Consider the following 26,619-nt stretch of genomic DNA (forward strand, 5'->3'; position numbering starts at 1 on the left):
CAAAGAGCTCTGCTGTAAGGCCTGCTGACGGACACCAGTGCTCCATCTGAAGAGAGGTTTATGACTGTCAGTTCATCAGCACGGCGTGAAAGGAGACAGAAAGAACCACAGAGTGTTTACAGGCCTGATTCACTGCTGTTACTCCTTGATCTCAGTACAGTTCATCCTCGCTGATACCAGAGAAAGGACCAGATGCAGAGAAAAGTCAATGGAAGAGCTCATGTGGGCCTGTTTTTGTATCAGGTACTAATATTTTCAGAACTGCACCCTATATATTTCGCCTAAGGTTAGTGAGTCTGAGAACACAGGCAATGCTAATGCAGTGTTCTCCATAAATCAAGGGCTGTCCACCAGTGCTTTTTTGGGTGTAGATCAAGCCCAGGAGTTGCCTGCTGTGCTACCTCAGTTGTCAGTCATTGCTTTTGGCACATAGAGCAAACAGAAAGCTACTAAAGCATGTTTAACAAAGGCCAATATGAAAAGAATAATATAATATGTTGCTTTGGGCCAGCATACAGCCTCTGAAATTTTCTTTTGCCACACATCTCTCATTCCTGTCTGCTAAAAGTGTTTGGCACTGCCAAATGTACCAAAACCTGTCTTGGGGAGGGCTGGGCTATGCCTGCAGGTGCACCTGCGTGGAGATGGTGGGCATTTCCCAAATCCTTGAAAATAGTGTGTGCAAAAGGACTGTTGGGTTAAGTGACTGAAGGCAGAAGGCATTCTAGTTACGTTTTACATTCTCCCCTTTACAGCATTGTTGAGTTATTCTGTTCGTGTGCATAAACAGGAATCGTGATGAGATCCCTATCAAAAAAGCTGATGTTTCCATTGCCAGTGTGCTCCGTCACATCATTTCCCTGGCAAGTTTACCTGTAGCCTACAGCAGTCTGCTGGGAACAACGGTGGGCCCTGCAGCAATGAGGTGGCTGTTAATTGCCACGGGTGTTTGGCGTTGATGGGGTTCTTTGTTGGCAGCCGTTCTAACCCAATTATATTTCTAAAGTCGGACTGAAAAGCATTGTAGGGAGCACCATGTAAACGGCAGTAAATGCAGGGAGACTGAGTGACCTCCCAGAAAGACAGACAGGTGCCAGCTAAAGCCCCGTATGATTGATTTTCCACGGCTAAAATGGCAACCACAGACATCTGGGTTTGCCCTGTTACAGCAGCAGCAAACGCAAGCTGCTGTCTTAGAAGGGCAAGGCTTCTTAGGATGACCTAGAAATACGGCATTTGACTATCAATGGGTGATCTTTTGCTTTTCTGTGAAAAAACATATATACTTCCAGCACTAGGAAGTGAGTTTTTAGCCCTCAGAAAACCACACAATCTGTGTGTACATGTGAGGTTTAGTACTCGGGCTTGTTTCAGCCCAGGGCTGATGTTTAAGTTGGAGACTTTTCTGAGCTGTAGGTACAGCCGTATAAAATGGGCCAAAGCCGGCATAGAGAAAACCGAGCATTCAGTCGGTTGGTATCACATGGGCAGGAAAGAGCCTCGTGGATCCAGGGCTGGTGGAAGAGACAGTCAGCTGAGCACCCTATGATGTTCCACTGGCCAGCAACACTGATGTGCTCTGGAAATTGCCCTGTGACAGCGCAGTGCTGCCACCCCGGGCTGTTGCACACTCACAACACTGTTGCTACAAAGACGTGGGTCCCAGGGCAGTGCCCTTCTACCTGTGCCCTCGCTGCTAAGGAAGCCAAAAGCTTTTGCTCTGTTAATTACTCCTGGGAGCGTCCCATGAGGCTCACACCAGGCTGTGGCATGATGTATAGGTCAATCCAAGGGGCAGTTTCAGAGACAAGGGCTAATGGCCTCTGCAGGAGTTCCCGGGTCCTTTGTCCACTGTTGGTTCCTATTGATAAAGGAGAGTTGGTTGTGGCTTTTGGGGGTGGGTGGGAATCCTTCCTTCTGCAAAACTGTGCAACAAAGGACAGTGTGTATGTTCATAGAATTATAGAATGGTTAGAGTTGGAAGGGACCTCAAAGATCATCAAGTTTCAACCCCCCTGCCCTGGGCAGGGACACCTCCACTAGAGCAGGTTGCTCAAAGCCCCATCCAGCCTGGCCTTAAACACTTCCAGGGACGGGACATCCACAGCTTCCCCGGGCAACCTGTTCCAGTGCTTCACCACCCTCACAGTAAAGAATTTCCTCCTAATATCTAATCTAAATATCCCCTCTTCCAATTTAAGACCATTACCCCTTGTCCTGTCACTACGCTTCCTGACAAAGAGTCCCTCTCCGGCTCTCCTGTAGGCTCCCTTCAGATATTGGAAGGCTGCTGTGAGGTCTCCCTGGAGCCTTCTCTTCTCCAGGCTGAACAACCCCAGCTCTCTCAGCCTGTCCTCACAGCAGAGGGGCTCCAGCCCTCCCAGCGTCTCTGTGGCCTCCTCTGGCCCCGCTCCAACAGGTCCATGTCCTCTCCTGTGTTGAGGATTCAAAGCTGGACACAGTTAATATATGCAGCTGTCTTTTATACAGAATGGAGCTTAATAATCTCTTTTTGTTACAAGAACTTCACCAGAGACTGACTCACAGGTGGTGAACTTCCAGGTCCAAAAGCAAAGATGCAATCACTGCAGTTTAATGTTACAGCAGCCATTGGTAGTTCTTTGTTCAGTGTTTGTGCCCTAGTCAGGAGCTCCAATGTAATCCAGAAATGACTGGACCACTGGTATCTCATGCAAGGCTACCGTGAATTTCCCTTGTTTTTCGACATTACGTTACATTAGTCTGTAAATCCCCCAAGCGGTGGCATATTTACTCAGCTGTAAGAGCCAGCACGGCGGGGAGGCGCGGACGGGCCCGTGCCCGGGGCAGCAGTGGCCGATGGACCTGCGTGCGCCAATTCCAGCCCCCGCGGCTGTGTCGGGACCGCCGCCGGGCCTGGGCTGGCCACCCGGGAGCCGGTTCCTGCCTGACCCTTCCCGCTGGGGGGACTGTCCGCCCCGGGCGCTGCTGGCGGGTACCGGCCCCTCCTACCGCAGCACGTTTTCCCCCGGGGCGCGCAGCAGCCGGTCGGGTTGCCCCGGCTGCTGTTCTTGTTACCGCCCGGACTACACGAGAGACGGGAGCTGTGGGACAGACCTGCCCGCTCTCCTCCGGCAGGAACCGGCCCTCGGCAGGAACGGCCTCCAGGGGATCCCTGTCTGTCAGCGCTCCCCGGCGGCGTTCGGGGACACCGTTGTCAGCGCCCGGCCGTGACCGCACTGCGGGATCGGGCGAAGGGCCCCGGTGGGCGCTGCCCGGCTGACACGGCCGGGCCTGGCGCGCGGCGCCGCTGAGGTGGGAGCGTCGCGCTCCGCCTCCTTCCCCGGGGGGGGGCGCCACGCCGCTCGCTCTGATTGGTCGCTTTTTCCCCTCGGCCCAATGAGCTCCTCCTGCTGGAGGGCTCCCGGCGGTGAGGTCACTAAGCCGTGGCCCAATGCGGGAGCGAGGCCGGGCAGGGGGCGGGCGGGGATTGGCCGAGCGCGGCGCTGGCGCGGGCCGATTGGCTGGGCGCGCGGAGGCGGTGCGGAAGCGCTGAGCTGCGGGCGGCGGTGGCGGCCGGGCTGCGGCGCCATGCGGGCCGGCTGCCGCCTCCTCCCGCTCCTGCTCCTGGCGCTGCTGCGCGGGCTGTGCCGCGGCCGGGAGCCGGCGCCGGGCGCTGTTACCTGCGGGTCGGTGCTGAAGCTGCTCAACACCCGCCACAACGTGCGGCTTCACTCGCACGAGGTCAAGTACGGCTCCGGTGAGCAGGGCCGGGCGGCGGGTGCCGCGCTGAGGGGCCGGGCAGCCCTGAGGGGGCTGGAAAATGGCGGGAGCTGGGAAGCGCTGGGGGCACGGGCGGTGAGGGAGGCAGGGAAGTGGCGGAGGGACGGGCGGTGAGGAGGAGGAGGAGATGAGGGGTTGATGAGGTTCGTGTCGCTGGTGCAGAGGGAGCAGCGGCAGGGGTGAGGCTGTGGGGCACCGGAGGCCGGGCAGGGGGAGGAGGATGCGGAGCCTGGGGAGCCGGAGGGCGTCCCGGCGGCGCTCGGCGGGTCCCGGAGGGGGATGTGACAGGGACGCCTTGTCCCCGTCCCTGAGGCGAGCCCTGCTCCGCACCAGGGCCTCGGCAGCGCTTCAGCGCCGGTCCCGGCAGCGGGGGAGCCGGTTCCTCTGCGGACACAAAGCGCTTGGTGGTAGTTTTGAGAAAGGCAGGAGGGTGTGAGTAGTATCCCTTATGGATCGGATTTTCTTCTCGTGCGTTCACCGTGAACTTTTGACAGATGCGTCTGCTAACGCGCGCTGTGTTTAACTTCTTCCATCTGAAAGATTATTGGGTCCCTGCGTTCCTGGTGCAGTCAGTAGACGGACCATGAGAGTTAAACGTCTCTTAAACTTGAAGGCATGAGAATGTTAAAGCAAATTTCTTTAGTTCTTTCAGGACTTCTTGAACTGGGGAAGTGGGTTAAGTCTCCTGCCATTTAATTCTATCCCAACAGGAAGTGGGCAACAGTCGGTGACAGGAGTTGAAGCTTCAGATGATGCTAACAGCTACTGGCGGATCCGCGGGAAGAGCGATGGCAGTTGCCAGCGCGGTGCACCGGTGAAATGTGGGCAGGCTATACGGCTGACCCATGTTAACACGGGGAAGAACCTGCACACTCATCACTTCCCATCACCACTCTCCAATAACCAAGTGAGTTCTGTAAAATCTTAGGCTTTTGTATAAGTAGTGCATGCTCTTGACAATATTCTCCCCAGTTTTTCATGGTATGGAAGAATCAGGCTTGGATACCAGCTGCCAGAAACAGTATGTCTGTGCATTTCTAGAGTTCAAGTATATGCTTTTCTGCATCTTGGAATAATGTGTTTAAGTTCTTGGCAGTGGTAAAATGTAATGTGTACTAGTATTGGTATTTTACAGTAGTTTTAACAAATCTGCATATATTTTTATCCCACACCATTGCTACTGGGAAGATTATTCTGAAATGTTTAGCACTTTCAAGGTGTTGGAGACTGGGCACCTCCCTCAACATTGTGGAGATGCTCTAGAGCAAGGCAGCTAGTCACCAGGCATTCCTATATCCAAGTTCTTGGTGATCCAGTCTACTAGCCTCAGTCATCTTCCCATTATCCCTGTTTTAGTTCACTTTTCTTATTTATCTGTCCTCCTTCCACAGGAAAAATGAATCTGCTCTCACAAACATATTTATTTATCATTTTGTACATATCTAGAAGAGTGTAATTTCTAACTGTAATTACAGAATCACAGAATCACAGAATATTTTTGGTTGGATGGGACCTTTGAGATCATTGAGTCCAACCAACAAAAAAACCAAACAACCAAAAAAAACCAACCAAACAAACAAACAACCACACCAAAAACAACCAAAAAAACCCTCCAAAAAAATCCCAGAACACCAAACACCAAAACAAACACCCACAACCACACACCACCCCACCCACAAACAGACACAACCCAACAGTCTCGGGCACTAGAGCATGCCCTGAAGTGCCACGTCTACACGTTTCTTAAATACCTCCAGGGATGGCGACTCCACCACCTCCCTGGGCAGGCTGTTCCAGTGCCTGACCACTCTCTCAGTAAAGTAATTCTTCCTGATATCTAATCTAAACCTCCCCTGCCCCAACTTCAGACCGTTTCCTCTGGTTCTGTCGTTATTCCCTTGGGAGAAGAGGCCAACACCCACCTCTCTACACCCTCCTTTCAGGGAGTTGTAGAGGGCAATGAGGTCTCCCCTCAGCCTCCTCTTCTCCAAACTAAACATGCCCAGTTCCCTCAGCCTCTCCTCATATGACTTGTTCTCCAGACCCCTCACCAGCTTGGTGGCTCTCCTCTGGACACGCTCCAGCAGCTCAATGTCCTTCCTGTAGTGAGGGGCCCAGAACTGAACACAGCACTCGAGGTGAGGCCTCACCAGGGCTGAAGGTGGGGCCGAATTAGGTCCCAGTCTTGTCCTTGGACAAAAGCTTCTCCAAGATTGAAATGCGCACTTAAATAATGCAAACTCGTTGGAAGTTTTTCATTAGTAGTCATTTTAGTCTTCCTTCAGGCTGTGTAGATAGGTCATTACATTCAGAGTTGGAAGACCTGACTCTGTGAAAAAGGTTTGTCTTTTACCATCAGTAAAGTCAGATGCAGTTTTGTGTAGGGAATCTACATCATGTGGTTATTAAAACAAAAGAAGTGATGGAAAAATAGCATTTCAGAGAATTATTTAAAGAACAAATTGACTCTAAAACCTCCCACCAGTTCTCATTTGTCAGTTTAGACAATTCTTATAACATTTTCCTTAATGTAAAAATGTTCAGCAGCTGTCACTGTGTGTCTTTGGGTTTGCTCTGTGCCTGCATGGTATGTAAGCGACAGGGAAGTTTGCGTGACTTCCCAGAGACTGACAGGACTGGGACTTAGGGCATTATTGAAATATGGTGTAGTTACAAACACACATTTTTATTTCATATTCTCAACAGAAGTTGGATTTTCAGTTATTATGTTGTCTTTCACGCTTTTTGGACTATGTAAACTTGAATTAACATGACCCTAAAATTTTAGGTCGTTAGGTACAAACTATTGCTGTTCTATGTTCAAGTTGTTCATCACTTCTGGTTCTCAGATTTTTAAGAATTAAAGGTTGTATTTAGTCCTAAGCAGTTGGCAGTCAGCCTGTCTGGTTTCTGCAAATACTTGGAATTTCTTTTTGGTGTATGTTGAAATCTAATTTCTAACTTTTGTTTTAGCAGGAATTCATTTGCTTTAATGGTCTTCCTTTTTTTTAAAGAGCTGTTCAGCTATCTGTGTGAAGAAAAAGTGTAACCCAGAATAGTGGTTGACCCAATTGTAAGCTTGGTATAATTAAGTACAAAAGGAATGTGATTACTTCATAAGCTAAATTGTTGGGACATTGTGATAAAAACACATGAAAATCCTGTTGCAATGGTAACTCTGAAGATGGTGGCACTACAAAACTAAACGTCTGCAGTTGCAAACTTTTTTTGAGTGAGGAGGATTTTCATCAGCATTAGTATTGTATGTTTTGCATTTTTTCTCAGAAGGGTTGCTTGATCTCTGTGCTCAAGTCCTCTTTCACTTGGAATGTGTTTGGGGGTTGTTGGCACTTTTTGCTGAGGTCACACATCAGAGTTTGATGGCACTTTGTGTTCGGATTGTAGTGGTAGAAAGTTCCTGCTGCTGGGTTTGGTAACTTGTTCAAGGTGATGCAGCAACACTTTTTCTTTCCTCTCCGTCCTTGCCTTTAAACTCTGCTGACTCTGTGGGTGCTGTTTTTCTGTGTCCTGGAGCTGTTTGCTTACATTTTCACTTGAGGAAGTTTGTGTCTCTAACAGGAAGTAAGTGCCTTTGGTGATGATGGCGAAGGAGATGACCTCGATATATGGATTGTGCAATGCAGTGGGACTTACTGGGAGCGGGAGGATGCGGTGCGCTTCAAGCACGTGGGAACAGAGGTGTTCCTTTCAATAACGGGGGAACAGTATGGCCACCCCATTAGAGGCCAGCGGGAAGTCCATGGCATGCCTACTGCTAACCATCACAACTATTGGAAAGCAATGGAAGGAGTCTTCATCAAACCCAGTGTGGACCCTGCAAAACACGATGAGCTCTGAATTGACAGAGGATCCAAAATGCTTCAGCTTACTCCAATGTTCGGAGATGCTAATCCTTGGTCTCTTCTAAGCCCCGCCTTGCCTAAGCGACTGACTCTCTGTGTTACCAAAGGGCATTAGTTCATTCTAGGAATGCAGCACTTCTCTGGGGAATGGCAGCTCCCAGGTTCAGCCATTGAAATTTATCTGGCGAAATACTTTCTGAATTTTCAAGCTTAATTGATGAAACTAGTTCATATGTCTGTTAGTTTCCGTTGTCATTTGTTTTGTTTGTTACTTTTTCTGAAATTCAAAGGAAATGGAAAAACTGAATTAATACACTTCTGCAATCCCAAGTACAATAAAAATGTGCATTTTGTCATTTTTTTCCAATTATAATTAAATATTTGGAAACTGATTTCTACTTCTTAGTGAGAGAATGTTATTAATGAGGAGATGGAGTAAGTCTAGAAAGGGAAAAGTTGTTCTCAAATATGGTGTCTTTTCAGCTATTCAGCCTTCCAGAAAAAAAAAAATGTGGTCATTTGAAAATTGCTTCCAATGTCTTTCATGAGTTTTGTTATGTACTGTATTGGAAGAGTTGAAAATATTGTGTATGTTGGAGTAAGAAGACAAAGTTTTAATTTATTCACTTTCTCCAAGAAGTTCAGGTTTTCTGGTAATGGTGACACTGCTGTTTATCAAATGGTGAGACTGCTCTGTGAACTGGTGCAGGAAGCAACTGTTTGTTTAATTAATAGCATTTTATAAAATTCTATGTGGTGTGAAGGAACAGTTGAATTTGACTTATGTTGTACTTGCATGTCACTCTGCAAGGTCAGTATAAGAGTCTAGATGAATAAATAGTGGAGCATACACCCATGTGGGGATTTTGTGTGTGAATCCAGAAAAAAGAGGAAAAAGAATCTTTTGAGAGTGGTTTGGTCCTGGATTTTTGACCAAATGGTGTGCTAGCAAGAAACAAAGCTAGCAAGAAACCTTCATTGAATAAGTTACAAATTTCTGTGGTCCTCTTTATCTGTGAAAAGGAAAAAAAAGAACTAATCCTTGAATGTGCTTGTTACACGGTGTTACTGGGAATACTGATTAAAATTCAAGGTACCATACATTTCCTATTTGTTTTAAACAGAAAAGCTCACAAAATGAGAGTGAAAAGTCAGCAAATGCAGGTGTTGTGGTCTCCATGTGTAAATAGTTTACTGATTATGGTATTAATTAGTCAATCAGTTAAAGGAGCAGGAAGCTGATTTACTGCTTTTACAGCTCTGGTCCCGTGCTGCGGTGTGGGAGTGTTGTGTGGAGAAGGTGCGAGAGGCAATGGCAGTTGAGGTTTATAAATGCACCTACTGGTACCCGCCCCAGTCCCTTGTGCGGCTGGAGCGGGCGGCAGTGGGTTTTAGTTAGGGGTTTGCTGCTGGTGAAGATTCCTCCATACCCTCTGGAACACGGAGCACCTGTAGCAGTTTGCTATACTTCATTATTTTTCTTTGAAGAAAAAGGTAAGGCTGTTTTTCTATGAGTCTTGTGGTTACATGTTGGTTATTTAACGATGACAAGCATTTTGGACAGGGAGTGGATGGGCTTTTGCTGATTTGTATTAGAAGTAAACTCTTCTGTGATGAATGTTCCAAGTTGACTGATACTCCTGACTTAATTGCTATTGAAATTGTAGCTATAAAGGATAGCTATTTAAAACCAAACCTTCTGCATAAACAAGCTGACTTTTCCCATATTGAAAAGGAGGTATTTTCCTGTGGAGTTGGTGTGTGAGTAAACACAAAGAGTGGTAGCGTTTGGCAGGAGGAAGAAAGAGGTCTGGCACTGAGCTGTGTGTCCCTGGGAGCTCAGTGCTTTATGGCTAACCTGCCTGGGGCTGGTGTTGGTGCTCCTGCGGAACGCCGAGCGGGATGAGGAGGGGCAGAGCGGGGGGGCTTATCCCAGTCCGTGTGCCAGCTACTATCCCTACCCGCTGTCTAGCTCTGGATGGTTCTGTCCCTAGCAAAGGTATTTGTCCGTCTTACTTATACTCGAGTGGGATCTCACTGGACCTTCCTCTTTGTGTTCTGGATTTGAGCCAAATTGGTTTGATGAGGCTGGGAAAGAACTGGCTTTTAGTTCTTATTACTTACTTTCTCGGTTTTGGAAACGCTTGTACCTTCTGTTCCCAAAGAGCCAAGCTTCCCCACACACATGTATCCATGAATGCCTTATTTAAAGATGTATTCAACGATTTTCCTGTGAACTAAGTTTCCTTCACTTTCAGTTCTGACCGAAGTGTAGAAGTCACTTGGCCTTAATATTTCACCTGCACATGTGTCACAATAGGTATTTTTTCCCAGTTCTCATCACTATAAAAGTTGTGCTGTAGGACTTTTAAATAAGGCCAGTTGAAGAACATCTTGCTTTGGAAAGGTCTCAATACTAAAATAACTGCTAGTACTCATAGTGTGCTAAATGCAGGCTCCAAAAGTTGTAAGTTAATGTAGGAAGTGCAAAAGCTTATAGCTGTGAAAAATGATTGCGTGTGTAAGTGCTCATGTGCTTTCCTCTCTATAGAACTATTAGGCTTACAAGACTTGTAATCTTCAGAATCTGATTCAGGTGTTTTTATTTACTTTGGCTGTTTGCAGTTCGACTTTTCGGTCCTCTCCCTCCAGCTGAGGACTAGAGACTTGGAGAATCCCAGTTTTTATATTGTTGGGTTTTGTTGTTTGTTTTCTGTATGACTCTTATTGTCTGCCTAAAGATGTTGGGACTCCTGGGTAAAACACGAAATAGAGGTGTAGATATGAGAGTTAGCAACACTGTTTTGCTGCTTTCTTTCTCTTTAAGGTGATAAACTAAATTTTATAATACCCCTTGTCAAAATTCTCTGTACACTTCAGGGTTAAGTGAAAATGATCTTGGCTTCTGATCCTAGCAGAAAAGAATTCCTTCACATCGCTGACAGGTGCTTTCCAATTTCTTGCTCACTACTATTACAAAACTCTGAAAATGTGCACCCATGTTGTTCCTCTTCCTTTAGTAAACTAGAAAGGCTTTGGGAAAAGATCTGAGAGGGATCCTTATTTATAGTTGTTCTCAGTGGGAGTAATTGCTAAAGACAATCTACCTACTTTAGACTTAGAAAAATCTGTGAAATATGGCATTTTACACGTGTATATATCTAGTCCAACGTAAAATGACAAAGAATTCCTTAGACATGTTCATTTGGGAGGCAAGTGTGTGTGTATGCAAGCACTTGTACTCTCTATTTCCTGAAGCTTTTTAAAGCTCTGTGTAACTGCTCAGGATATGAACACTGGCTGCACAATTTGTCTTCTCGGTCAGTGCAGATGAGAGCCGGGTTTAGTTCCTTGGAAGTGCTAGAAAGAACACACCGCTCGTTGATTCGCCATTCTGAATGGCAAGGGTAAAGATAAATGAAATTAAAACATTGATTCATGTTTGGGAATACTAATTGGGTATACCTGTTCTTATTAAGTTAAATTAGCATATTTTTAAAAAAATAAAAACAAAAAGAAGATGGTCTCCTTGGCTGTGTTCTGTGCGGTGGGAAGCACGGGGGATGGTTTGCTTCATCAAGGAGGAACAAAATGTTCAACCTTACCATCCCGGAGTTGCACTGGAGACAGGAGGCGATTCAAACTTACCTCAGGGTACGGAGCGTTTATTATGTATGCAAGTCACAAGCAGTAATAAATTCTAGGGCCCTACGGTTATTTTAAATACATAGAGGAATAAATATTTTATGCTTTCTCCCCTCCTCCCACTGACACTCTAAGCATCTCAGTGCTCCCATCTTTATAAATACTTTAGCAGGACCTTGAGTATTTACACCTGATAACTTATTTTCACTCTGTGCAATCTGTTTCCTTAACCAAACATGCTGTAATTTCAGCAGCGTAGGGGAATTGATTGAGAGGTGGTCAGCCAGTTCCTCTGCAGACAGAACTGAATTACTTTGGGTGTGTATGAGACAAGGAGGGAGTGTTGTGAGCACCTTGAACATAGACTTCAGCAGTCTCACAGTTCAGCAGTTCTTTCTCTTTAAATTGCAGCAAATTAAATTGATTATAAAAACCTCTTACTATATTTGGTATTGTAGTAATTCTAAATTAGCATGAAGTTCACAGTGAATCCTCCTATGACAGCTCTGATACTGATTCAAGCTGCTGTTTTGTGAGGGGTTCAGGTGTCTTTGGTTCTTTGGGGAAGCGGTGCCCTGTGTCGGTAGGGTTAGCAGCTGTGTGACATCTCAAGGGTATTAAACCCTCGTGAAACACATTACAAACTAATCAGTGTCTGTGCAAGCTATAAAGCTGCCTGATTAGGTCCTATATGCTTTTTTAACTATAAAAATAACGTGCAGGTGCTGGCTTTGCACGTCTGGAGGACTGTCGAGCTTGGACTCGGATCTAAGGCTCTTGGCTTGATCTTCGTGCTGGTCGTGCGTCTCTTCCCTTAAGCTTCACTTTCTGCGAGTACCGATCAGTAGTGGAGGTGTGTGCTGTGCTGAAAGGGGGAGTATCTGGGGTGAATCTTGGTGGGACTCAAACCACAGCTAAACATAAAACGAACTCGGTACCCGATGTTGTTCTGCTGATGCCTTCTCGGACCCATCCCTACCTCCCGGGCACTGCAGGCGCCCTCCCGCGGCTCCCTGGGGTTGCGGGTGCCCCCAGAGAGCTCTTACCTCCGGGGGGTGCGGGTGACTGCCCGGTCCTGCCCGGGGGCCGGCCCCGCAGGTGGAGAAACTCCGGCGGGGAGATGCGAGCGGGGCCGCTCGGAGGAAAAAGGGACGGGATCTCCGTCTTGGAGCCCCAAGCGGCGCCGGGGCGCGGCGAGCCGGGGCCGGGGTCGGTGGTGCCGCCGCCAGCCAGCGGGGCTGCTCCGCCGGCTCCCCGGGCGTCGGGCGCCTCCGGCAGCGCGGCTCTGATCGCCTGCGAATTTATGCTCTTCGGGGGTAGCAAATGACACCCGCGGAGGGGGTGGGCTGCTGTAAGCCCTCCTGCGCGGCCGTGTCTCGCCTTAAATGCGCCCCGCCAAGTCGTGTACTGCTCAGTTATGGAAGGGGAGATTAAAACATTAGCGTGGGCTATAAAGCGATGCTTCAGGCGTTTCTGTTTACTATCTTCCTATAGGATCGATAAAGTGCGGCCAAGGCTGAAGTCTATTTGCTTACAGTAGACGGTTAAGGCAATTACCTGTATCGTAAAATTAAATACCGGTTTCCGCTCGGTGGGGGGAGGAAAGGCACAAAAGGATCGTTAAAGGGAGCTCTTTTCTCCTCCCGTCACCTACAGCAATCCCGTTGCATTTTGCGAGATCTCGAAAGCAAAAGCTAAAATGAAACGATCCGTTTCTCTCCCCTGTAAGACACGTCGCCCGTCAGCGGTAACACTTACACGAACGCGCCGTGTCCCCGGTGCCACGATCCCGCTCTCCTCGGCGCTCCCCCTGGAGCGGATCCCGTGCCGTCCCTTGGCGTTGGGGTGGAAGCCGAGCTGCCATCTCTTCCCGAGACCGCACCGGTTTGCGAGCCGCTGGGAGGCTGCGCCCGGCGGCTTCTCCCCGCCCTCCTGCGGGGGTCACCCCCGCCGGCCGCCGTCGGTGGCACCGCGGTCCGGCGGGCCCAGCTCCCCTCCCCGCCGGCGCAGCTATTGCCGAGGGCTTCGTTCATTTGCCAAACGGACGTAGATTTTTCTGCAGATCCTCCTGGGAGTGCGACTTTGGTTTCTCGGCATCGGCCGCCTGCCGATATTCCTTCATCTCTAGCGGAAAGATGATCTTGAATACGAGCCTTCTACCGTCCCGGGTACCGGTATTTGCGTGCCAGCCTCTGCCCACGGCGATGCTCGGGTGATGGCAGGAGGCTTCCTCCAAACCGGCTCTCCCGTAGCCGCACGCTGCCCCTTCCCCTCGTCCCTCTCCTCTTCCCCGGCTTCCTGCCTGCTCCGCCGGGCAGGCTCGTCGTCTCTGCATTCAGCCTCGCCGGCTGCAGGGGAGCGCGGGGGGTCCCACCTCGTGTGCGCAGCCCTGAGCCACGTCTGCCGGCGCCGACGCCAGCCTGCCACCGGGTCCCGGCAGGAGCCCCGGGGACACGGCACCCCCGGCAGAGCTCCTGCCCGGCGGGGCGCGGCGATGCTTTGCCGCAGGGTGAACCCCGAGGTTCAGCCCCACAGCCTTGAGCCGAGAGCGGGGATCCCTATCCGACTCCCATTAACCAGGGGGCGAGTTTAAAGTCCGGTAGCTCAAGAGCGCGAAAGGCTACAAGCAGAAGCGTTGGGCTGCGGAATCACAGGAGAGCGGTGCCTCCTGGTGCCGAGAAATCACAGCAGCGCGTCAATACCTGCCCGGGAGAGGGAGCCGAGGGGCGCTCCCGGACCCCCTGAGCGCTTCTCCCGCATCTAGGACGTCTGGAGGCACTAACTGTGTGGCTGTAGGGCTTGTGAGAGAGTGTTCAGCCCTGTCCGGCTGCTGACACTGTGAGGGAACACGCCTTAGTGCACCTCCAGCAGTTCCCATCCTGCCACAAACTGATCTAGCTCGGTAACTGGCCTCGATGGGCACACGGAGTGTGGCGTGATAATTGTATAGGAACTTGTTTAATCACCGTCTACTTCACTTGTGTCCTCCCCGCTTCTTCAAAACGGGTGGCTCATGATTCGTGCCAGGAACATCCTATACTGGGCTTGTCGCCTGTGATTGTGGCTCCGCCAAAAAAAAGGCTGTTGTAGCATTAAACCCGAGCGGCTAAAGCAGACATGGGTGAGTGCAGAGCGCGAGGCTTCTCCTGGAATTGCACCCAGGGGAGCACCATCTGCTGTCGCTCTTGCAAATATTATACTTTTGAATGCATTCCCTCTGCCGTCGCTGGGTGCGGGTGTGGGGGCGATTACTGTCCAGCTGGAGGCGATTTTCTATAAAGCCGCGCGGCAAAACGCTGCGTTTCCTCAGCCGTACAGGCAGACGGCGTGAGGCGGGTCTCCGCCGAGCTTTAGAGACCAGTCTCCGGGGCAAAAGAGCTTAAAATGTTAAAATCTTTGTCTGTCCCCCTGTATGGCCGCTGTTTTCCCTCATGAGATGCGAGGCTGTTTCGTGTGGGTGATTAACTGAAACCTTGCTTAGAAGTCTCGGAGCCCCCCGGTCCCGGCTCTGGGGGTGTCGCCCCGTAGGAGGGCTGCTTTCTTGGGGCTGAAGCTGGGCGCTGGGGGGCAGGAGGGATGCTGCTCGGCAAGGGGGGGTGGGAGTGTGACCAGACCGGCCAGAACAGATGCATTTGCTGCTTAGGGTATGAATTGTCAGCTGGGAGAGCACAATTTCCTCCCTACCCAAAAAGGAAGAGGTAATTGTGACTTTGGAAGCGGCAGCCGGAGTGAAAGGGACACCCCCCTCCGGGAGAGCCGTGGTGGGTAGTGGAGAAAAGCCTTGAGAACCCTCCCGAGACTGGAAATCTCATAACGCAGCGTTTATTGTTCCCTCCCAGCGCCAGGGAGCGAGCCTCGCCTGGGCCGTGTTTCCCCGCAGCGCTGAGGGATGGCGGCCCGTGTTCTGCGGGGATGGGACAGTGGGGAGGGGGATCCCGGATGCAGAAAACACCAGGACAAGGTGTCGGTGGCGGAGAAGGAGGGTTTCCGAGGCGGGCGGGACCGGGGGGCGGGCGGGGGCTGCGTGGGGCAGGGCGCGCGCCCGGCGGGGACGTGCCATGAGAGCTGGCCGCAGGAGGGTGCCGAGGCATCCTCGGCCCCCCGCCCGCCGGGACAGCCCCCGGCCGGGACCCCGCGGCGGAGTACGGGCGGCGGAGCTTCCCCGGCTGCCTGTCACGGCGCCGGCCCCGCCGGGGAGGGATGCTGCCCGGGCGGCGCTGGGAAGGCTGGTGCCGCGGGGACGCTACAATGAAAGGTGCTTTTAACGGGAAACTAAGAATGCAGAACGGCTCCCCTCTTTCCAGGCTGCCTTCTGCGCCTTTCTCCACAGGGAAGTTGCCCAGTCTAGATCGTTCTTGCCAGAAAACCGCCTTGACAGTAGATCATGTTTTCTTATATCTGGTGCCTTAGGAAACCCAAGGAAAATTATTTTCTGTTGTTCACTCGGAGACACTATGGTTCATATTGAAAGAATGGCTTAATGCTTAACCTAGAAAAAAAAAAAATCCATCCTAATAAAGTGCTAGCTGAAGTCGAGGGATCTTTTGGTAGGAGACTCTGCTTAAGGTGCTGGGACCGATGACTTGCTGCAGAGCTGAGTGATCCCGAACAACGTGTCGGTACCTCTTCGTCCCACCTGGAAGAGAAAATGACAGGCTTTCTTTGCCTTGTCTGGGAGCGCCGGGGCTGGCGTCCGGGAAGCCGGCAGGAAGCCCGGGTGACATGCCCTGGGCTGCCCGGAGGAGCCCCTGTCCTCCCCGCTGTCCTTCCCCCGCAGCCCCGCGCCGCGGCGGGCGATCACCCGCTGCCTCTCTCCTGTGGGCCTGGCTCCGAGCAGGTTAAAATGGCGACGGCCACCCTGTCCCTCGAGGGGAGCAGCTTCTGCGTGGCCCTGCCGGGCTGCCCAGGGGGCTCCGGGGGCCCGGGCGCAGGAGGGGACCGGGGGGAGGCCGGGTGCGCTGCCGGGAGCCGGCGCCTCGCTGGGGCTGCGCTGGCCGCCGCTCGGCGCTGCGGGGTGACAGGGGTTCTCCGCTCCTCGCAGCCGTTCTCCGCCCGGTGCTTTCCGCCTTCCCGCACCCAGGACCGACCGGCTGCGGGTGGGAGACGCGCGGCGCTCGCTTCTTTGCGGGAAGCGCGGGGAAACCCGGCGCGGCGGCGGCGTGGCCCCGAGCCCCCCGGGGTGCCCGGACGGGGCAGCAGCGGGCTCCCTCCAGGCTGGTCTCTCGGGGTATCTGTGTGTATCGGCGGTTTATAGTTCAATAGAGAAGAGCCAGCGAAGGATGTGCTTGGATTTCAGGGCTATTTTAGGCAGAAATAATGGGAAATGTGCGTGTGAATAGCTCGAGCGACACTTACTGAACAGTCCCTCCCGCTGCCTGTCTCTTCCCTCACCACCCCACCCTCCCAATCTCTTTTATTGTGTGCCCCCAAGTTAATAAAAATATTTCGAGACGTTTAGGTGGAGAAGCGGCTTTAGTCGATACCCCCATTGCACCGCCCTGAGCCCCCCGTCTCCGTCTCTGCCAGGGCTGGCGGACGTGATTTTTTGCGCCAGCCTCTCACGGAGGGAAGGCGGTGGTTTGGAGCACACGTTCCCCGACGGAGGGGGCCCGCCCTCTGCATCCCCCTGGCCCGGCGAGGGACGCTCCTGGGCTCGGACACGGCGGCGGGGGCGCTGTCAGCGGGGCCCTTTCAGAGCCACGAGCCGGAGACCCCCCCCCGAAATCCCCGTGCGATCCGCTGGCGGGGGTCGGTCTCACTCGGCAGCAGCCGTCGGGCTCGGCCGGTTGCGGTGCGGCGGCCCTCGCCGAGCACCGAGGATGAGCCCTGGAGATGAAACCCTTTCTTGGCGACGCGGCTCGGAGCTGCCCGTGCCGTCGGGGCACCGGGAGCAGAGCGGGGCTCCGGGAGAGCATCCTCCGGGGAGGCACCGCCTGATTTCTTGTGCCGGAGGGGGGGAGCAGGGGGAGGCAAGCCGGTGGCTTTAACCCACCTGCGGAGGGGTCTCCTGCCTTAGCGCCAAGAGCTGTTCAGCTGGTCCAGGCTTTAAAGAAGAGCCCTTACCCCGCTGGCTGCCTTACACAGGGTGCAGGTGGCAAACGGTTCGGCTTCACTTTTCCCGACTTAAATATTATCCTGATTCCCCCCTCCCCTATTTAAATTCTTTCCTGCCTTTTTTTTTTTTTTGTGTGTGTGTGTGTGAGAGAGAGAGAGATGTTTTTTGGTAGGGTTATTGGTTTGTTTGTTGTGGGGTTGTTGGTTTGGTTGGTTGGTTTTTTTCTTGTAAATATTCACCTTTCGGTAGGGATGTCTGTGTTTGAAAAAGGAAAGGAGGGGAAGAAGGGATCGATTCTGATCAGAGAATTTGGCCAGAGATTCAACAGGGGAACTCCAGAATTACCCTCTGACTTGCTCCAAATGCTGTTATAAACACCCTAACCTGGTGTTTGGGGATGGGCAGTAAGAAATCCTTAGCTTTGCTGGTCCTTGGTGTCTGTAACAGCTTACATGTGAAGGTGGCCTCTGTACTTCTCCAGGGCTGTTGAGTGATCCCCTTTTCCCTCAGATCGGGAAGTCTTTCATTTTCTGCTTCTTTTGCAGCACAGCCTCCCTTTTGTTTGAATTTTTCAAAATAATTTAGAGGTGTGTCAAAGGTGTAACCACTGTAAAAGGAAAACCAAGCAACAATTTTCTGCTGGTGCTGTGTAAAACTGGATTGCTGACACCCTAAGCTTGTTCTGAAATATGATGGGGATTCATGGTGGAGGAACAAACCAGTTCGTCTTCTAGCTCTGTGTGATGGTGGCTTTTGTACACAATCTAAGTCCCTATTGATTTTAATTGGGCAAACTGCTCATGTCGTTGTAGCAGCTCCTGGCAAAGGTGTTGCTCCTCAGCACATCAGTGTCCGAGGGAGGCGGGGGTCTGCCATTTGATGTAGTAGTAGCAGGGTGACTCTTTAAAATATTTGACTTATTACACCCATGCAAAATTATACATTCGAGTTTGCACTGTGAGCTTCAGCTTATCGTTGTCACCTGATTATTGTGTGTGTCTAAGGAGGTTTGCAAGACCTGGGGAGGTTTACAAGACAAGGGCTCACCCACCTCCCAGGTGAGTGAGTAAGCAGGATTTTCCCCGAGTTGGTGTTTGATGCTGAGCCCAGGCAGTGTACCCAGTTCTGTGCCGTGCCACAAAGACTGTTTTGGTTTGCCCCAAGGAACTTCCCTTCTCAATTAGCCACCCACCCGCTGTTCTGCTAGCTCCTTATGGCAGAGTTCTCTGCATGCGGAGCTCCTGGTGACAACACACTAAAGAGCAGAGCACGGTTTTAAAGCCCTGATGCTTTTAGACTCTTCTTCCCATCTGTTCACTTCTGAGCAGAGGGACGGATCCTTAGGAAGGATGTGGGGCTGCCAGATCCAGGCCTTGCCTGGGGAAGCTTGTCATTCCCGGGAAGGGTTTAGCTGAAGTCTCAGAAGTTGTGTACAGATTGAGCCAGGCTTCAGCTGAAAAGCTGGGTGGATAATGCCATTGTCAAGCCTCCAGTGAAGCAGTTTGGCCACCTGCTACTCCCTCTGGATGGGAACAGGATGCTTACTGGAGGGCTTGTGAGGAAGGGAATATATACTTTCAGGTATCTCATGTGAATGGGGTTCTTGGGAGGAGTTAACAGTGAATACTTTTTTCCCTAATCAATCCCAGTTAGGACTAGAGGGTTTGGGGTTGCTGGTTTTTTGTATATGCCTCACCCTTTTTCTTAGCATTTATGTTTGTCATAATTGCCAGAACATATCCTGTCTTCAGTCTGTGCTGGGATGAATCCCCAGGACTGGATGTGGAGCAGTGGCAGGATATGGTCCTAAAAAGCAGCAGCTTGTGCTTCCTGCGGGGAAGTGGCTGTCTGTGACAGCCCTGCCAGAAGCAGTGTCCACCCTCGGCTGTGGTGCAGCCAGCGCAGTGCTGACCAGCAGCTCGAGGGAAAAAATGCTATTGTGCCTTGGGATTCAGTAAATACGCTGTGAGCTACCTAGTGGTATTAGGCCTAATCGTTGGAGTTTTCCCCTCAAAGCTGTGGCTGGATTTATGTTGATCACTTTAAAACAAATCTCACAGATATATTTAGTAGAAGAACGTGTAAAACCCCAACCCCCAAAGGGTATTATGTAACCAATACAGTATTTAAGTGCCCCCTGTGTAAACTAACTGAAAAGCCTGCTGTTTGCCTTCTTTGCCTCTGTTGTGTATTGGTCAACCCAAGCCGGGCGCTGTGTTTGCTGTTCTGATTACTATTTTAAAAGGAAAGATCCATAGGATCATGTTATCTAGAAAGTGAAAAAGACTTAAACCCCAGTCAGTGGGCTTAGAGAGGGCTCTGGGGCCGAGTGAGAGCCCTCTTGTGGGCTGCCCGGGGTGTTGATTGCCAAGGGAGCTCGTGCCATTTGGAAGGGCACACACATGGGGGATACAGCCCTGCGCAACGTACTTTGTCCCTTTATTTTGGCATGTGTGGTGCAGCCGCTCTTGGTGACCTCTGCAGCCTCAGCAACGGGGTTCAGCTGAGCTCAGCAAAGATGAAGGTGTGTCAGTGTAGGGTCAAGGAGATGGTGGGAGCTAGTGGGCCAACTGGGGATGTGTTCCTGCTGCTGTATCTACAGCTGGTATCAGGTTGAAATGAGAGGTGGATTTCCTCTTGCTTTTGAACCAAGAGGAGTTTCTAGGCTTTCCCCCTAATTTACTGTTATTGATCTGCCATCGGCTCCTTGCCCAGTTAAATCCTTTATTCAAGGTGCTGGATCTTAGGAGCACAGTGTTTTCCCATTATTGTTATAATCTTTTGCCAAAGAGAGATTCCCCCTTCTCAGTAATGCACCAAAGTGGAAGTAATCGCTCTTTTTTTCTTCTTGCATTTGTCCTTTCCTGTTTCATTCACCGATTGAAAAATGGCTAAAGAGCAGCCCCCATTTCACCTCCCCTTTTCCCTGATTGACTCAGCAGCTCCTGGGACAGAGAGAGGAAGGGGGCCTCCAGGTCACAACCTTCACAATCTTCAAAGCCCCTGCCGCTTCCAGCAGCTGTCACAGCTCTCACTGACCATATCCCCAGAAGGTCAGCAAAAAAATAAACACTGGGGCCCGACAGGTCCCCTTCTCATGCAAACTGGCCACTTCCCTCCCCAGCTCCCATTCCATGCATAGCTTACACACAGGAGACCCCCTTGGATTTGCACAGAGCTATGCAAGAGCAAAATGCCACGGAAAATAAAAGCAGAAGGGCTTCCTGGGCAGGCAGGGTGGGGAAAAAGAAAAGCCGCTTCCTGAGCTCTCCATGCCCACCCACAGGCTGCTGCAGCCATTTTGTGCACGCAAAGTCTGAGGGTGAAGCTGGGGAGGGGGTGACTCTTCCCTGGGAGAGAGACTGCAAGGAAGGATTCAGCTTCTAGATCTGCTTGTGCACACGAGAGGCAGAAAAAAGAGAGAATCCAAAAGAAATAGGAAATGAAGCATAGGCTGTAAAAGCCTTTTCATCAGGATGAGATTGCACCCCTCTCCTACAGCCACCCTGCTTTCTGTACTCACCTTCCTCTGCAAAAAGTCATGATGAAGCAGAAACAGTGCCAGGGAGAAGCGCAGGTTCAAAAGGCCAGGGTGGAAAGGTCCTTTGCTAAAGGAAATACCCCTCCCCAGCCCTCTTTTACAGAAGTATCCATTTCAGCATGGCCACTAATAATCAAAGGGCTGTTTCCTGGCCTTCCAGCACAGCTCCCAGATGCGGAGCGCTCTTCTCATCTCCATGATTGCAAACCCTTCCCCTCCCGCCCTGCATCCTGCCTTCCCTGCCCGTGCTCCCTCCTTGCTGAGCCCAGCACCGGGGCATGGCTCTGGCCCATTTTTCGGGCTCGGCAGAGGAAGAGGAGGATGCTCGTTTGGCTCGTTTTCCTATTTGCGTTTTCCACCTCTCCCCACAGAGACCGAAGGGGTGATTTCCCCACTGCCAAAAAACCCAGCGAGGGGCTTTTTCTCTGCGGGAGGGGCTGCTGACCTGCAAGAAATCCCACCGGGAAGAAAAGGCAGCGACAGGGCCCGTGGGGAGTCACTTTATTTCTTCGGTGTGGGCCGGGTACATCGGGGGGGCGGCCCGGGGCGGGGGGGCGCGGCGGTCCCGGGGCGGGCGGTGAGCGGAGCCGCTCACCTTGCGCTGCCCTGCGCGCACCCTCCGCGTGTTACACAAAGAAAGTTGCACAACCAGGGCCCCCCCCACCTCGGTAAGGTGGCCCCCGGGGGGTGGCGGGACACGCCGTCCCCGGCTCTCGCCGCTCCCCGGCGCACTGACGCCCTTTCATTATTGCACTGCTCGCTGCGACCGTGACAGTAGTGCAACAGGGAAAGAGGGGCAGCCCGCCCGGTGGTCCCAGCGCCGCCCCGGCCGCCGGGCTGGGGGCACGGAGGGAGAGCCCGGGGCGGGGAGGGGGCTCCTGGCTTTGTCCCCGAGCCGGCCGCCTCCCCCCGGAATGATGCTGGGGGGGGAGGGGGTTAAACCGAGGGCAGCGGCAGGGTCAACCGTACAACGGGCAGGCGGCGGGCACGGCCCCGCCGTAGGGCTCCGGGCCCTCCGCGGACCGGCCGCGGCGGGGAGAGGCGGCCCCGCTCCGCTCCGCGCCGCCCGGGGACCGCTCGGAAACCCCCGCGGCAGCGGCTGCTCCGCCGCGCCCCGATCCGGCCCCCAGTCCCCTCCCACCGTCCCTTTCCCTGGGCCCCTGAGGTCCCGAAAGGGACCGCGGGGACCACCTGAAACGGAAGGCAGGGCCACCCACCCGGCCGTCCCGGCTGCCGTCAGCCCCCAGCTGATCCCGCACAAAGCGGGGGGCAGACCCAGCGCCCCATCCCCGCTCCGTTCCCACGTACCTCCGTGAAGGCTCCCGGTAGGGCCGGAGGCAGGGCCCGGCCGCCGACCCCGCGCTGTGGCTGGCGGCCGCATCGCTGGGCAGAGGCGTGAGCTTTGTTTGGGGGTGACTGGGATTAGAGCCTCGGCCTCTTTGTGCTGTGCTCTGCTTCGCACCGCACTGCTTTTCGGGCTGGGATCAGTCACAGGAACGGCAAGTATGGCTATGTATCTCCTCCCATCCCTGGGTGGGTGTTTACATCGTTATGTAAAATAGGCACCCTTCAAACGTCTCGTCTCGGGACTCATACTATTTTAAAATCGAGCCATGATGGGTTTCTCCGGTTTCAATCACTGCTTGTGCGGTTTAAACAGGAGGCCGTTTTGAATCCTGTGTGATAGCATCAAAAATATGCCCATTACTCACAACCTGAGTCACCACAATAGCACGATTATTTGTCACAAATAACATCTCTGCACAATTACTTGCCTATCTAACAACGCTTGGCATTTCACAACTTTTCCCTTAACTCGATGGGCATATAGGATTATTTTTTCCTGCTGTGGCTCTCTTCTCTCCGTGAAGAATAACCCTCAAAAGAAAAGACCCTATAAGCAATATTGCACTACTACCCTGATCACAAAAGCAGAGGCAATATTGATAGGGTCTCATCCTTAAGGTTAGGAGGCTGGATAATGTGTCTTGCGGCAGGTGACTGGAGGGAGCTTCGTTCCACGCCTGCAAACGGGGAAGGGGTACAAAGTTAGAAAGGAGTGCACTGCCCTATGGATCGCAGCACCCTGTGCTCCCGGGAGGGTGGGGGTGCAGGAATGGAGCAAACCTCGGACCCCACAGACCCTGTGCATGGGCGCTACCCCTTCCTCCCAGGACAGACTGACCTCCAGTGTGGGTTTTATCTGGGTTTCTATACCTCTGTCCCCAGTTCTCACCTTCTTCTGTGTAAATTTCGCTACTTTATTAATAATAACCTCAGTCAATTAGCTGCCTAGCTGTTAGAGGCTGGGAAGTGCTATTTATTCGATAGTTGTATTTTGAACCTCTCAGTAACAGGCATCAAGCCCTCAGAGAACTTCCTTTCTAGGCCTGTCCTACTTGGAGAGCCCAGTGTTTTAAAATATCCCTCCCTTTGTTGGAAATCACAGGATTAAGTACACACCAAAAATCAGAAAGCGAAACAGGATCTGCAGGGCTGGCTCTCCAGCACTGACTCCACGTTCATGCACACAGATTAAGCTGTTTGGAGACACGCACGTGTTTTGCCCTAGCTTGTTTTGTTTGGCTTTTCTTCTCCTCTTCCCCCCCTCCCCAGCATCCTTTCTGTCCCAGGCTGGAGGGCACCATCTTCAGCTGGGGCTGGCTTGGTGTTGAACACACCAACAGCCACAGAAACGATTCCTGGGGAGGGGCCGAGACCCCTCCAGCTTCAGGGCTGCTCTGCCAACTCTTCCTCTGCACTCCGGCTCCCGGGGAACCTGCCCCAGTGCATCTGTCACGTAGAAACACTCAACAGAGTCGAGTCCAGCGCAAGAGGAAGGAAACTTCATTCCCAGGCCATCCCAAACCAGGTCATGATTTTGACACTTTAAGCTTCTCTTTCCTCAGCCTGCTTTCCAGTGGATTAAATAGGGGTGTGATGGAGAGACAATCCCCTAATTCATGGATTCCTGGCTAATTTACGCATGCCACATTGATCAGGTCTTTGCCATTAGAGATCCCTGGCCTTTGGCACGCTGGTGTGAGGCAGCCCTGCGTCCCCTTTGATGTTGCCTGACTTGCCCAAAGCAGCCGAAAAACCAAGGACGTGCCAAAGGGAATAGGGGAAGCTGCATTAATTGTTTGTTTTTCTAATGGACTGATAAACAAAATCTCCAATCTCCCCCAACTCCTCCCTCTCCCCATCCTTTGTGATGCTTGTTGGAAGCAAACAGGGATCTTTCTTCCACGTTATTTATTTGTATTAACCTCTGCTCACATTAATTAAAAGGCTATGGTCACAGAGATTGCTGTAAACGGCTCAGAATGAGTTTTATCAAACTTCTGTATTCTCGTTACCTGGGCAAAACCTCAGGTTTAATCCTGCCACTCTGTTTCTCAACAGCCCCTGCGAGCTAGGATCCAGTTGGACTGAGAACATAAAAGAGACGCAACTGGGCGAGGCCTTACCTTTCCATCTATTCCCGTCCAGTCTCTAGTTTGTTTATTGTTTACCATGTCTTTTCCACTCTTCAGCCTCGATGTTATCTCAAACAAGACTTACACTTAATACACACAATTTAACTTCTCCAGTGGCTGTGATGCTACTAATGCATCAATGGCGGGGGGGGGCGGGGAAGATTTGACAATTTCCACACAACTGAAGAATTTCAGTAGTTGCAGAAGCTACAACTGGCAGGAGAGGGTGAGGGATGTAATTAGAAACGTCAGCCACAAGTTACATTCCGAGCAAAGGCAATTAAGTTGCTGAGAGCCTAGATGTGTCTCAAAAACGTCCTTATCCCCAAGTGGTGTACTGGTGCAGGACTCCCTACACCTTCCTCTTGGTTTTATTTTTTTTTTTTTTTTTACAAGACAAGAAAAACAAAGACTAAATCAATCTCCAGTAACATTCCCCCAGTTTGCAAACAAATGCAAAGCCTGGGTCACGCTGTGTCCTATAGCAGGGAGACTCTCTGGAATGTATATGGGGGTTATTTTAAAATAAACGTTTAAACACGAGATTACGAAATGCAGGCTATTTATACACCAGGAGGCTCAGCATCTCTAGATATGTTTAGAAACCTCTCGCGCCTTTAATCGCAGTTATAGAAACTCAATGGAAATGTCACCCAGGCTAGTATGGAAATAACACTATATGTTGCTCAATAATGGCAGCCTGCCTTTTTTTTTTTTTTCTGGCAGCGTGGGGGGGGAATATCTTACTGTATTGAGTCGTTGCTGTACATTTAAGCCCCCCTTTTCTGATGGTCGTAGACAAATAGACTGAAGTGCCCTCAGGATGAAGCTCTGGGATAAATAAAGTCGTGAGCTGGCTCTGGAGCTCGGGGGCCTCTGCTCCTTGCAAGATCAGACCTTGTCTCCCCTGGGTTACTCTGGGGAGCTGTTTCCCGTTTCCCCTGCCCTTTGTTGCCGGCTGTTTGTTTGTTTGTTTGTTTGTTTCTCTTGTGGTTAAAGACGCCACTTTGGGCAAGCGGGTTTTTTAAATTTTCCTCTCAGTTGCAAGCCCACGAAACACAGCAAGGCAATGACGCTCCAGTTCAGCCTTGTTTCCCTGGCCACAGCCATTTCGCTAGCCTGAGGAAACGAGACCATTTAAAAGCCATCTTGCAATTAAATACATTATATAGTCTACAATATATTTTCTGCAGCGGAATTGACACTATTACCAAAGGTCAGAGCAAACACTTTGGAAACAGCTGTAGGCTGAGAGTTGATTTAGAGTTTTCCATCCTATTTAATAATTTTATCATTGTTTTAAAACTGGGAAGTGTTGCCTTCTTAATTCCTTAATTCTCTCTCTCTCTTTTTTTTTTTTTTTTTTTAAAGAGAGAGAGAAAATTCTTAGCATTCCAGTCCTGGCTCCTTAAGTCTAGCTAGCAAGTTTGTACAAATCCGTACAGAGAAAAAGGGGATTCTTACTTCCATGCAAGAGTCAACCTGTCCAGGTGTGAGAGACTCCAGAGAGGAAGGGTTGATAATCCTCTTCGAAAACACCACCTCCCCAAGCACCTTTCACCCACCGAGCCTGGGGGTTCTGTCACCCACTGCCACTTATCAATACCTTCCCCTTCTCCCAAAATCAGGAGGGATTACACTTCAGAACGTCCTGCCATTTGATTCTTGCTTATAATATTTAGTTTGTGGGTTTCAATAGCCCTTTTCTCAGTAGCAACATTTCCTCGGCTGGCAGAAGCCAGATCTGCGTCAGTGAGCTCCATTAAAAGGAATGACAGAGCTCCTTAAACAGCCCAGACTTTGTAACCCCACAATACGGCTTTTCTGCATGGTGTTTACCAGTGCTCTGCTGTCTGATGGAAAAAAAAAAAAAAAAGAAGACATGTGGTACTAAATTCAGGAGCAAAATAGGGCTAAATCCTATCACCTTGGAAGTGCTGATCCCGCATGTGCAGTGGGACAAGAGAAAGGTCCAGCAGTTGCCTTGGCTGGGGAAGGAGCACGCCTGGGGCTGATCTCGGGGTCCCCCAAATACCTCTTTCCCCGGGGCAGGGGTCACGCTCCCCTCATTAGAGACCCCAGTGCCCACAACCCTCTCGGCCCCTCGCCTGCAGGGCAGGGGGGCCAGTTCTCCCCAGGGCCACAAGCCCCAGTGTCCAGGGCCCGGGGGGCACGTCCCGAGGGCACCTCCCTGCCCCGAACCACCCAGGAGCCACCTTAACGCCGACGGAGCGCTCAATGCAATGACTCAAAAAGTCCCCCTGAAGAAAAAAA

At 51.5% G+C, this 26,619-nt stretch overlaps 1 protein-coding gene across 1 annotated transcript; it reads left to right on the top strand.

Annotated features, from left to right (window-relative positions):
• Positions 1 to 3,517: 3,517 nt before the first annotated feature.
• Positions 3,518 to 8,480, top strand: SDF2L1 (stromal cell derived factor 2 like 1). Its single transcript, XM_074159455.1, has 3 exons — positions 3,518 to 3,739; positions 4,473 to 4,669; positions 7,342 to 8,480. Exons 1-3 carry the CDS (start codon positions 3,571 to 3,573, stop codon positions 7,618 to 7,620), a joined length of 645 nt encoding a protein of 214 aa, XP_074015556.1. The 5' UTR covers positions 3,518 to 3,570; the 3' UTR covers positions 7,621 to 8,480.
• The last annotated feature ends 18,139 nt before the right edge of the window (positions 8,481 to 26,619 follow it).

The sequence above is a fragment of the Numenius arquata genome, chromosome 16 (genome assembly GCF_964106895.1).
Source record: "Numenius arquata chromosome 16, bNumArq3.hap1.1, whole genome shotgun sequence".
NCBI classification, from domain to species: Eukaryota; Metazoa; Chordata; class Aves; order Charadriiformes; family Scolopacidae; genus Numenius; species Numenius arquata.

Coding starts and splice junctions, on each gene's coding strand:
- SDF2L1 (XM_074159455.1), top strand. CDS start 3,571: ATGCGGGCCGGCTGCCGCCTCCTCCCGCTCCTGCTCCTGGCGCTGCTG. Junction 3,740..4,472: donor CGAGGTCAAGTACGGCTCCG/GTGAGCAGGGCC, acceptor CTATCCCAACAG/GAAGTGGGCAACAGTCGGTG. Junction 4,670..7,341: donor CACCACTCTCCAATAACCAA/GTGAGTTCTGTA, acceptor TGTCTCTAACAG/GAAGTAAGTGCCTTTGGTGA.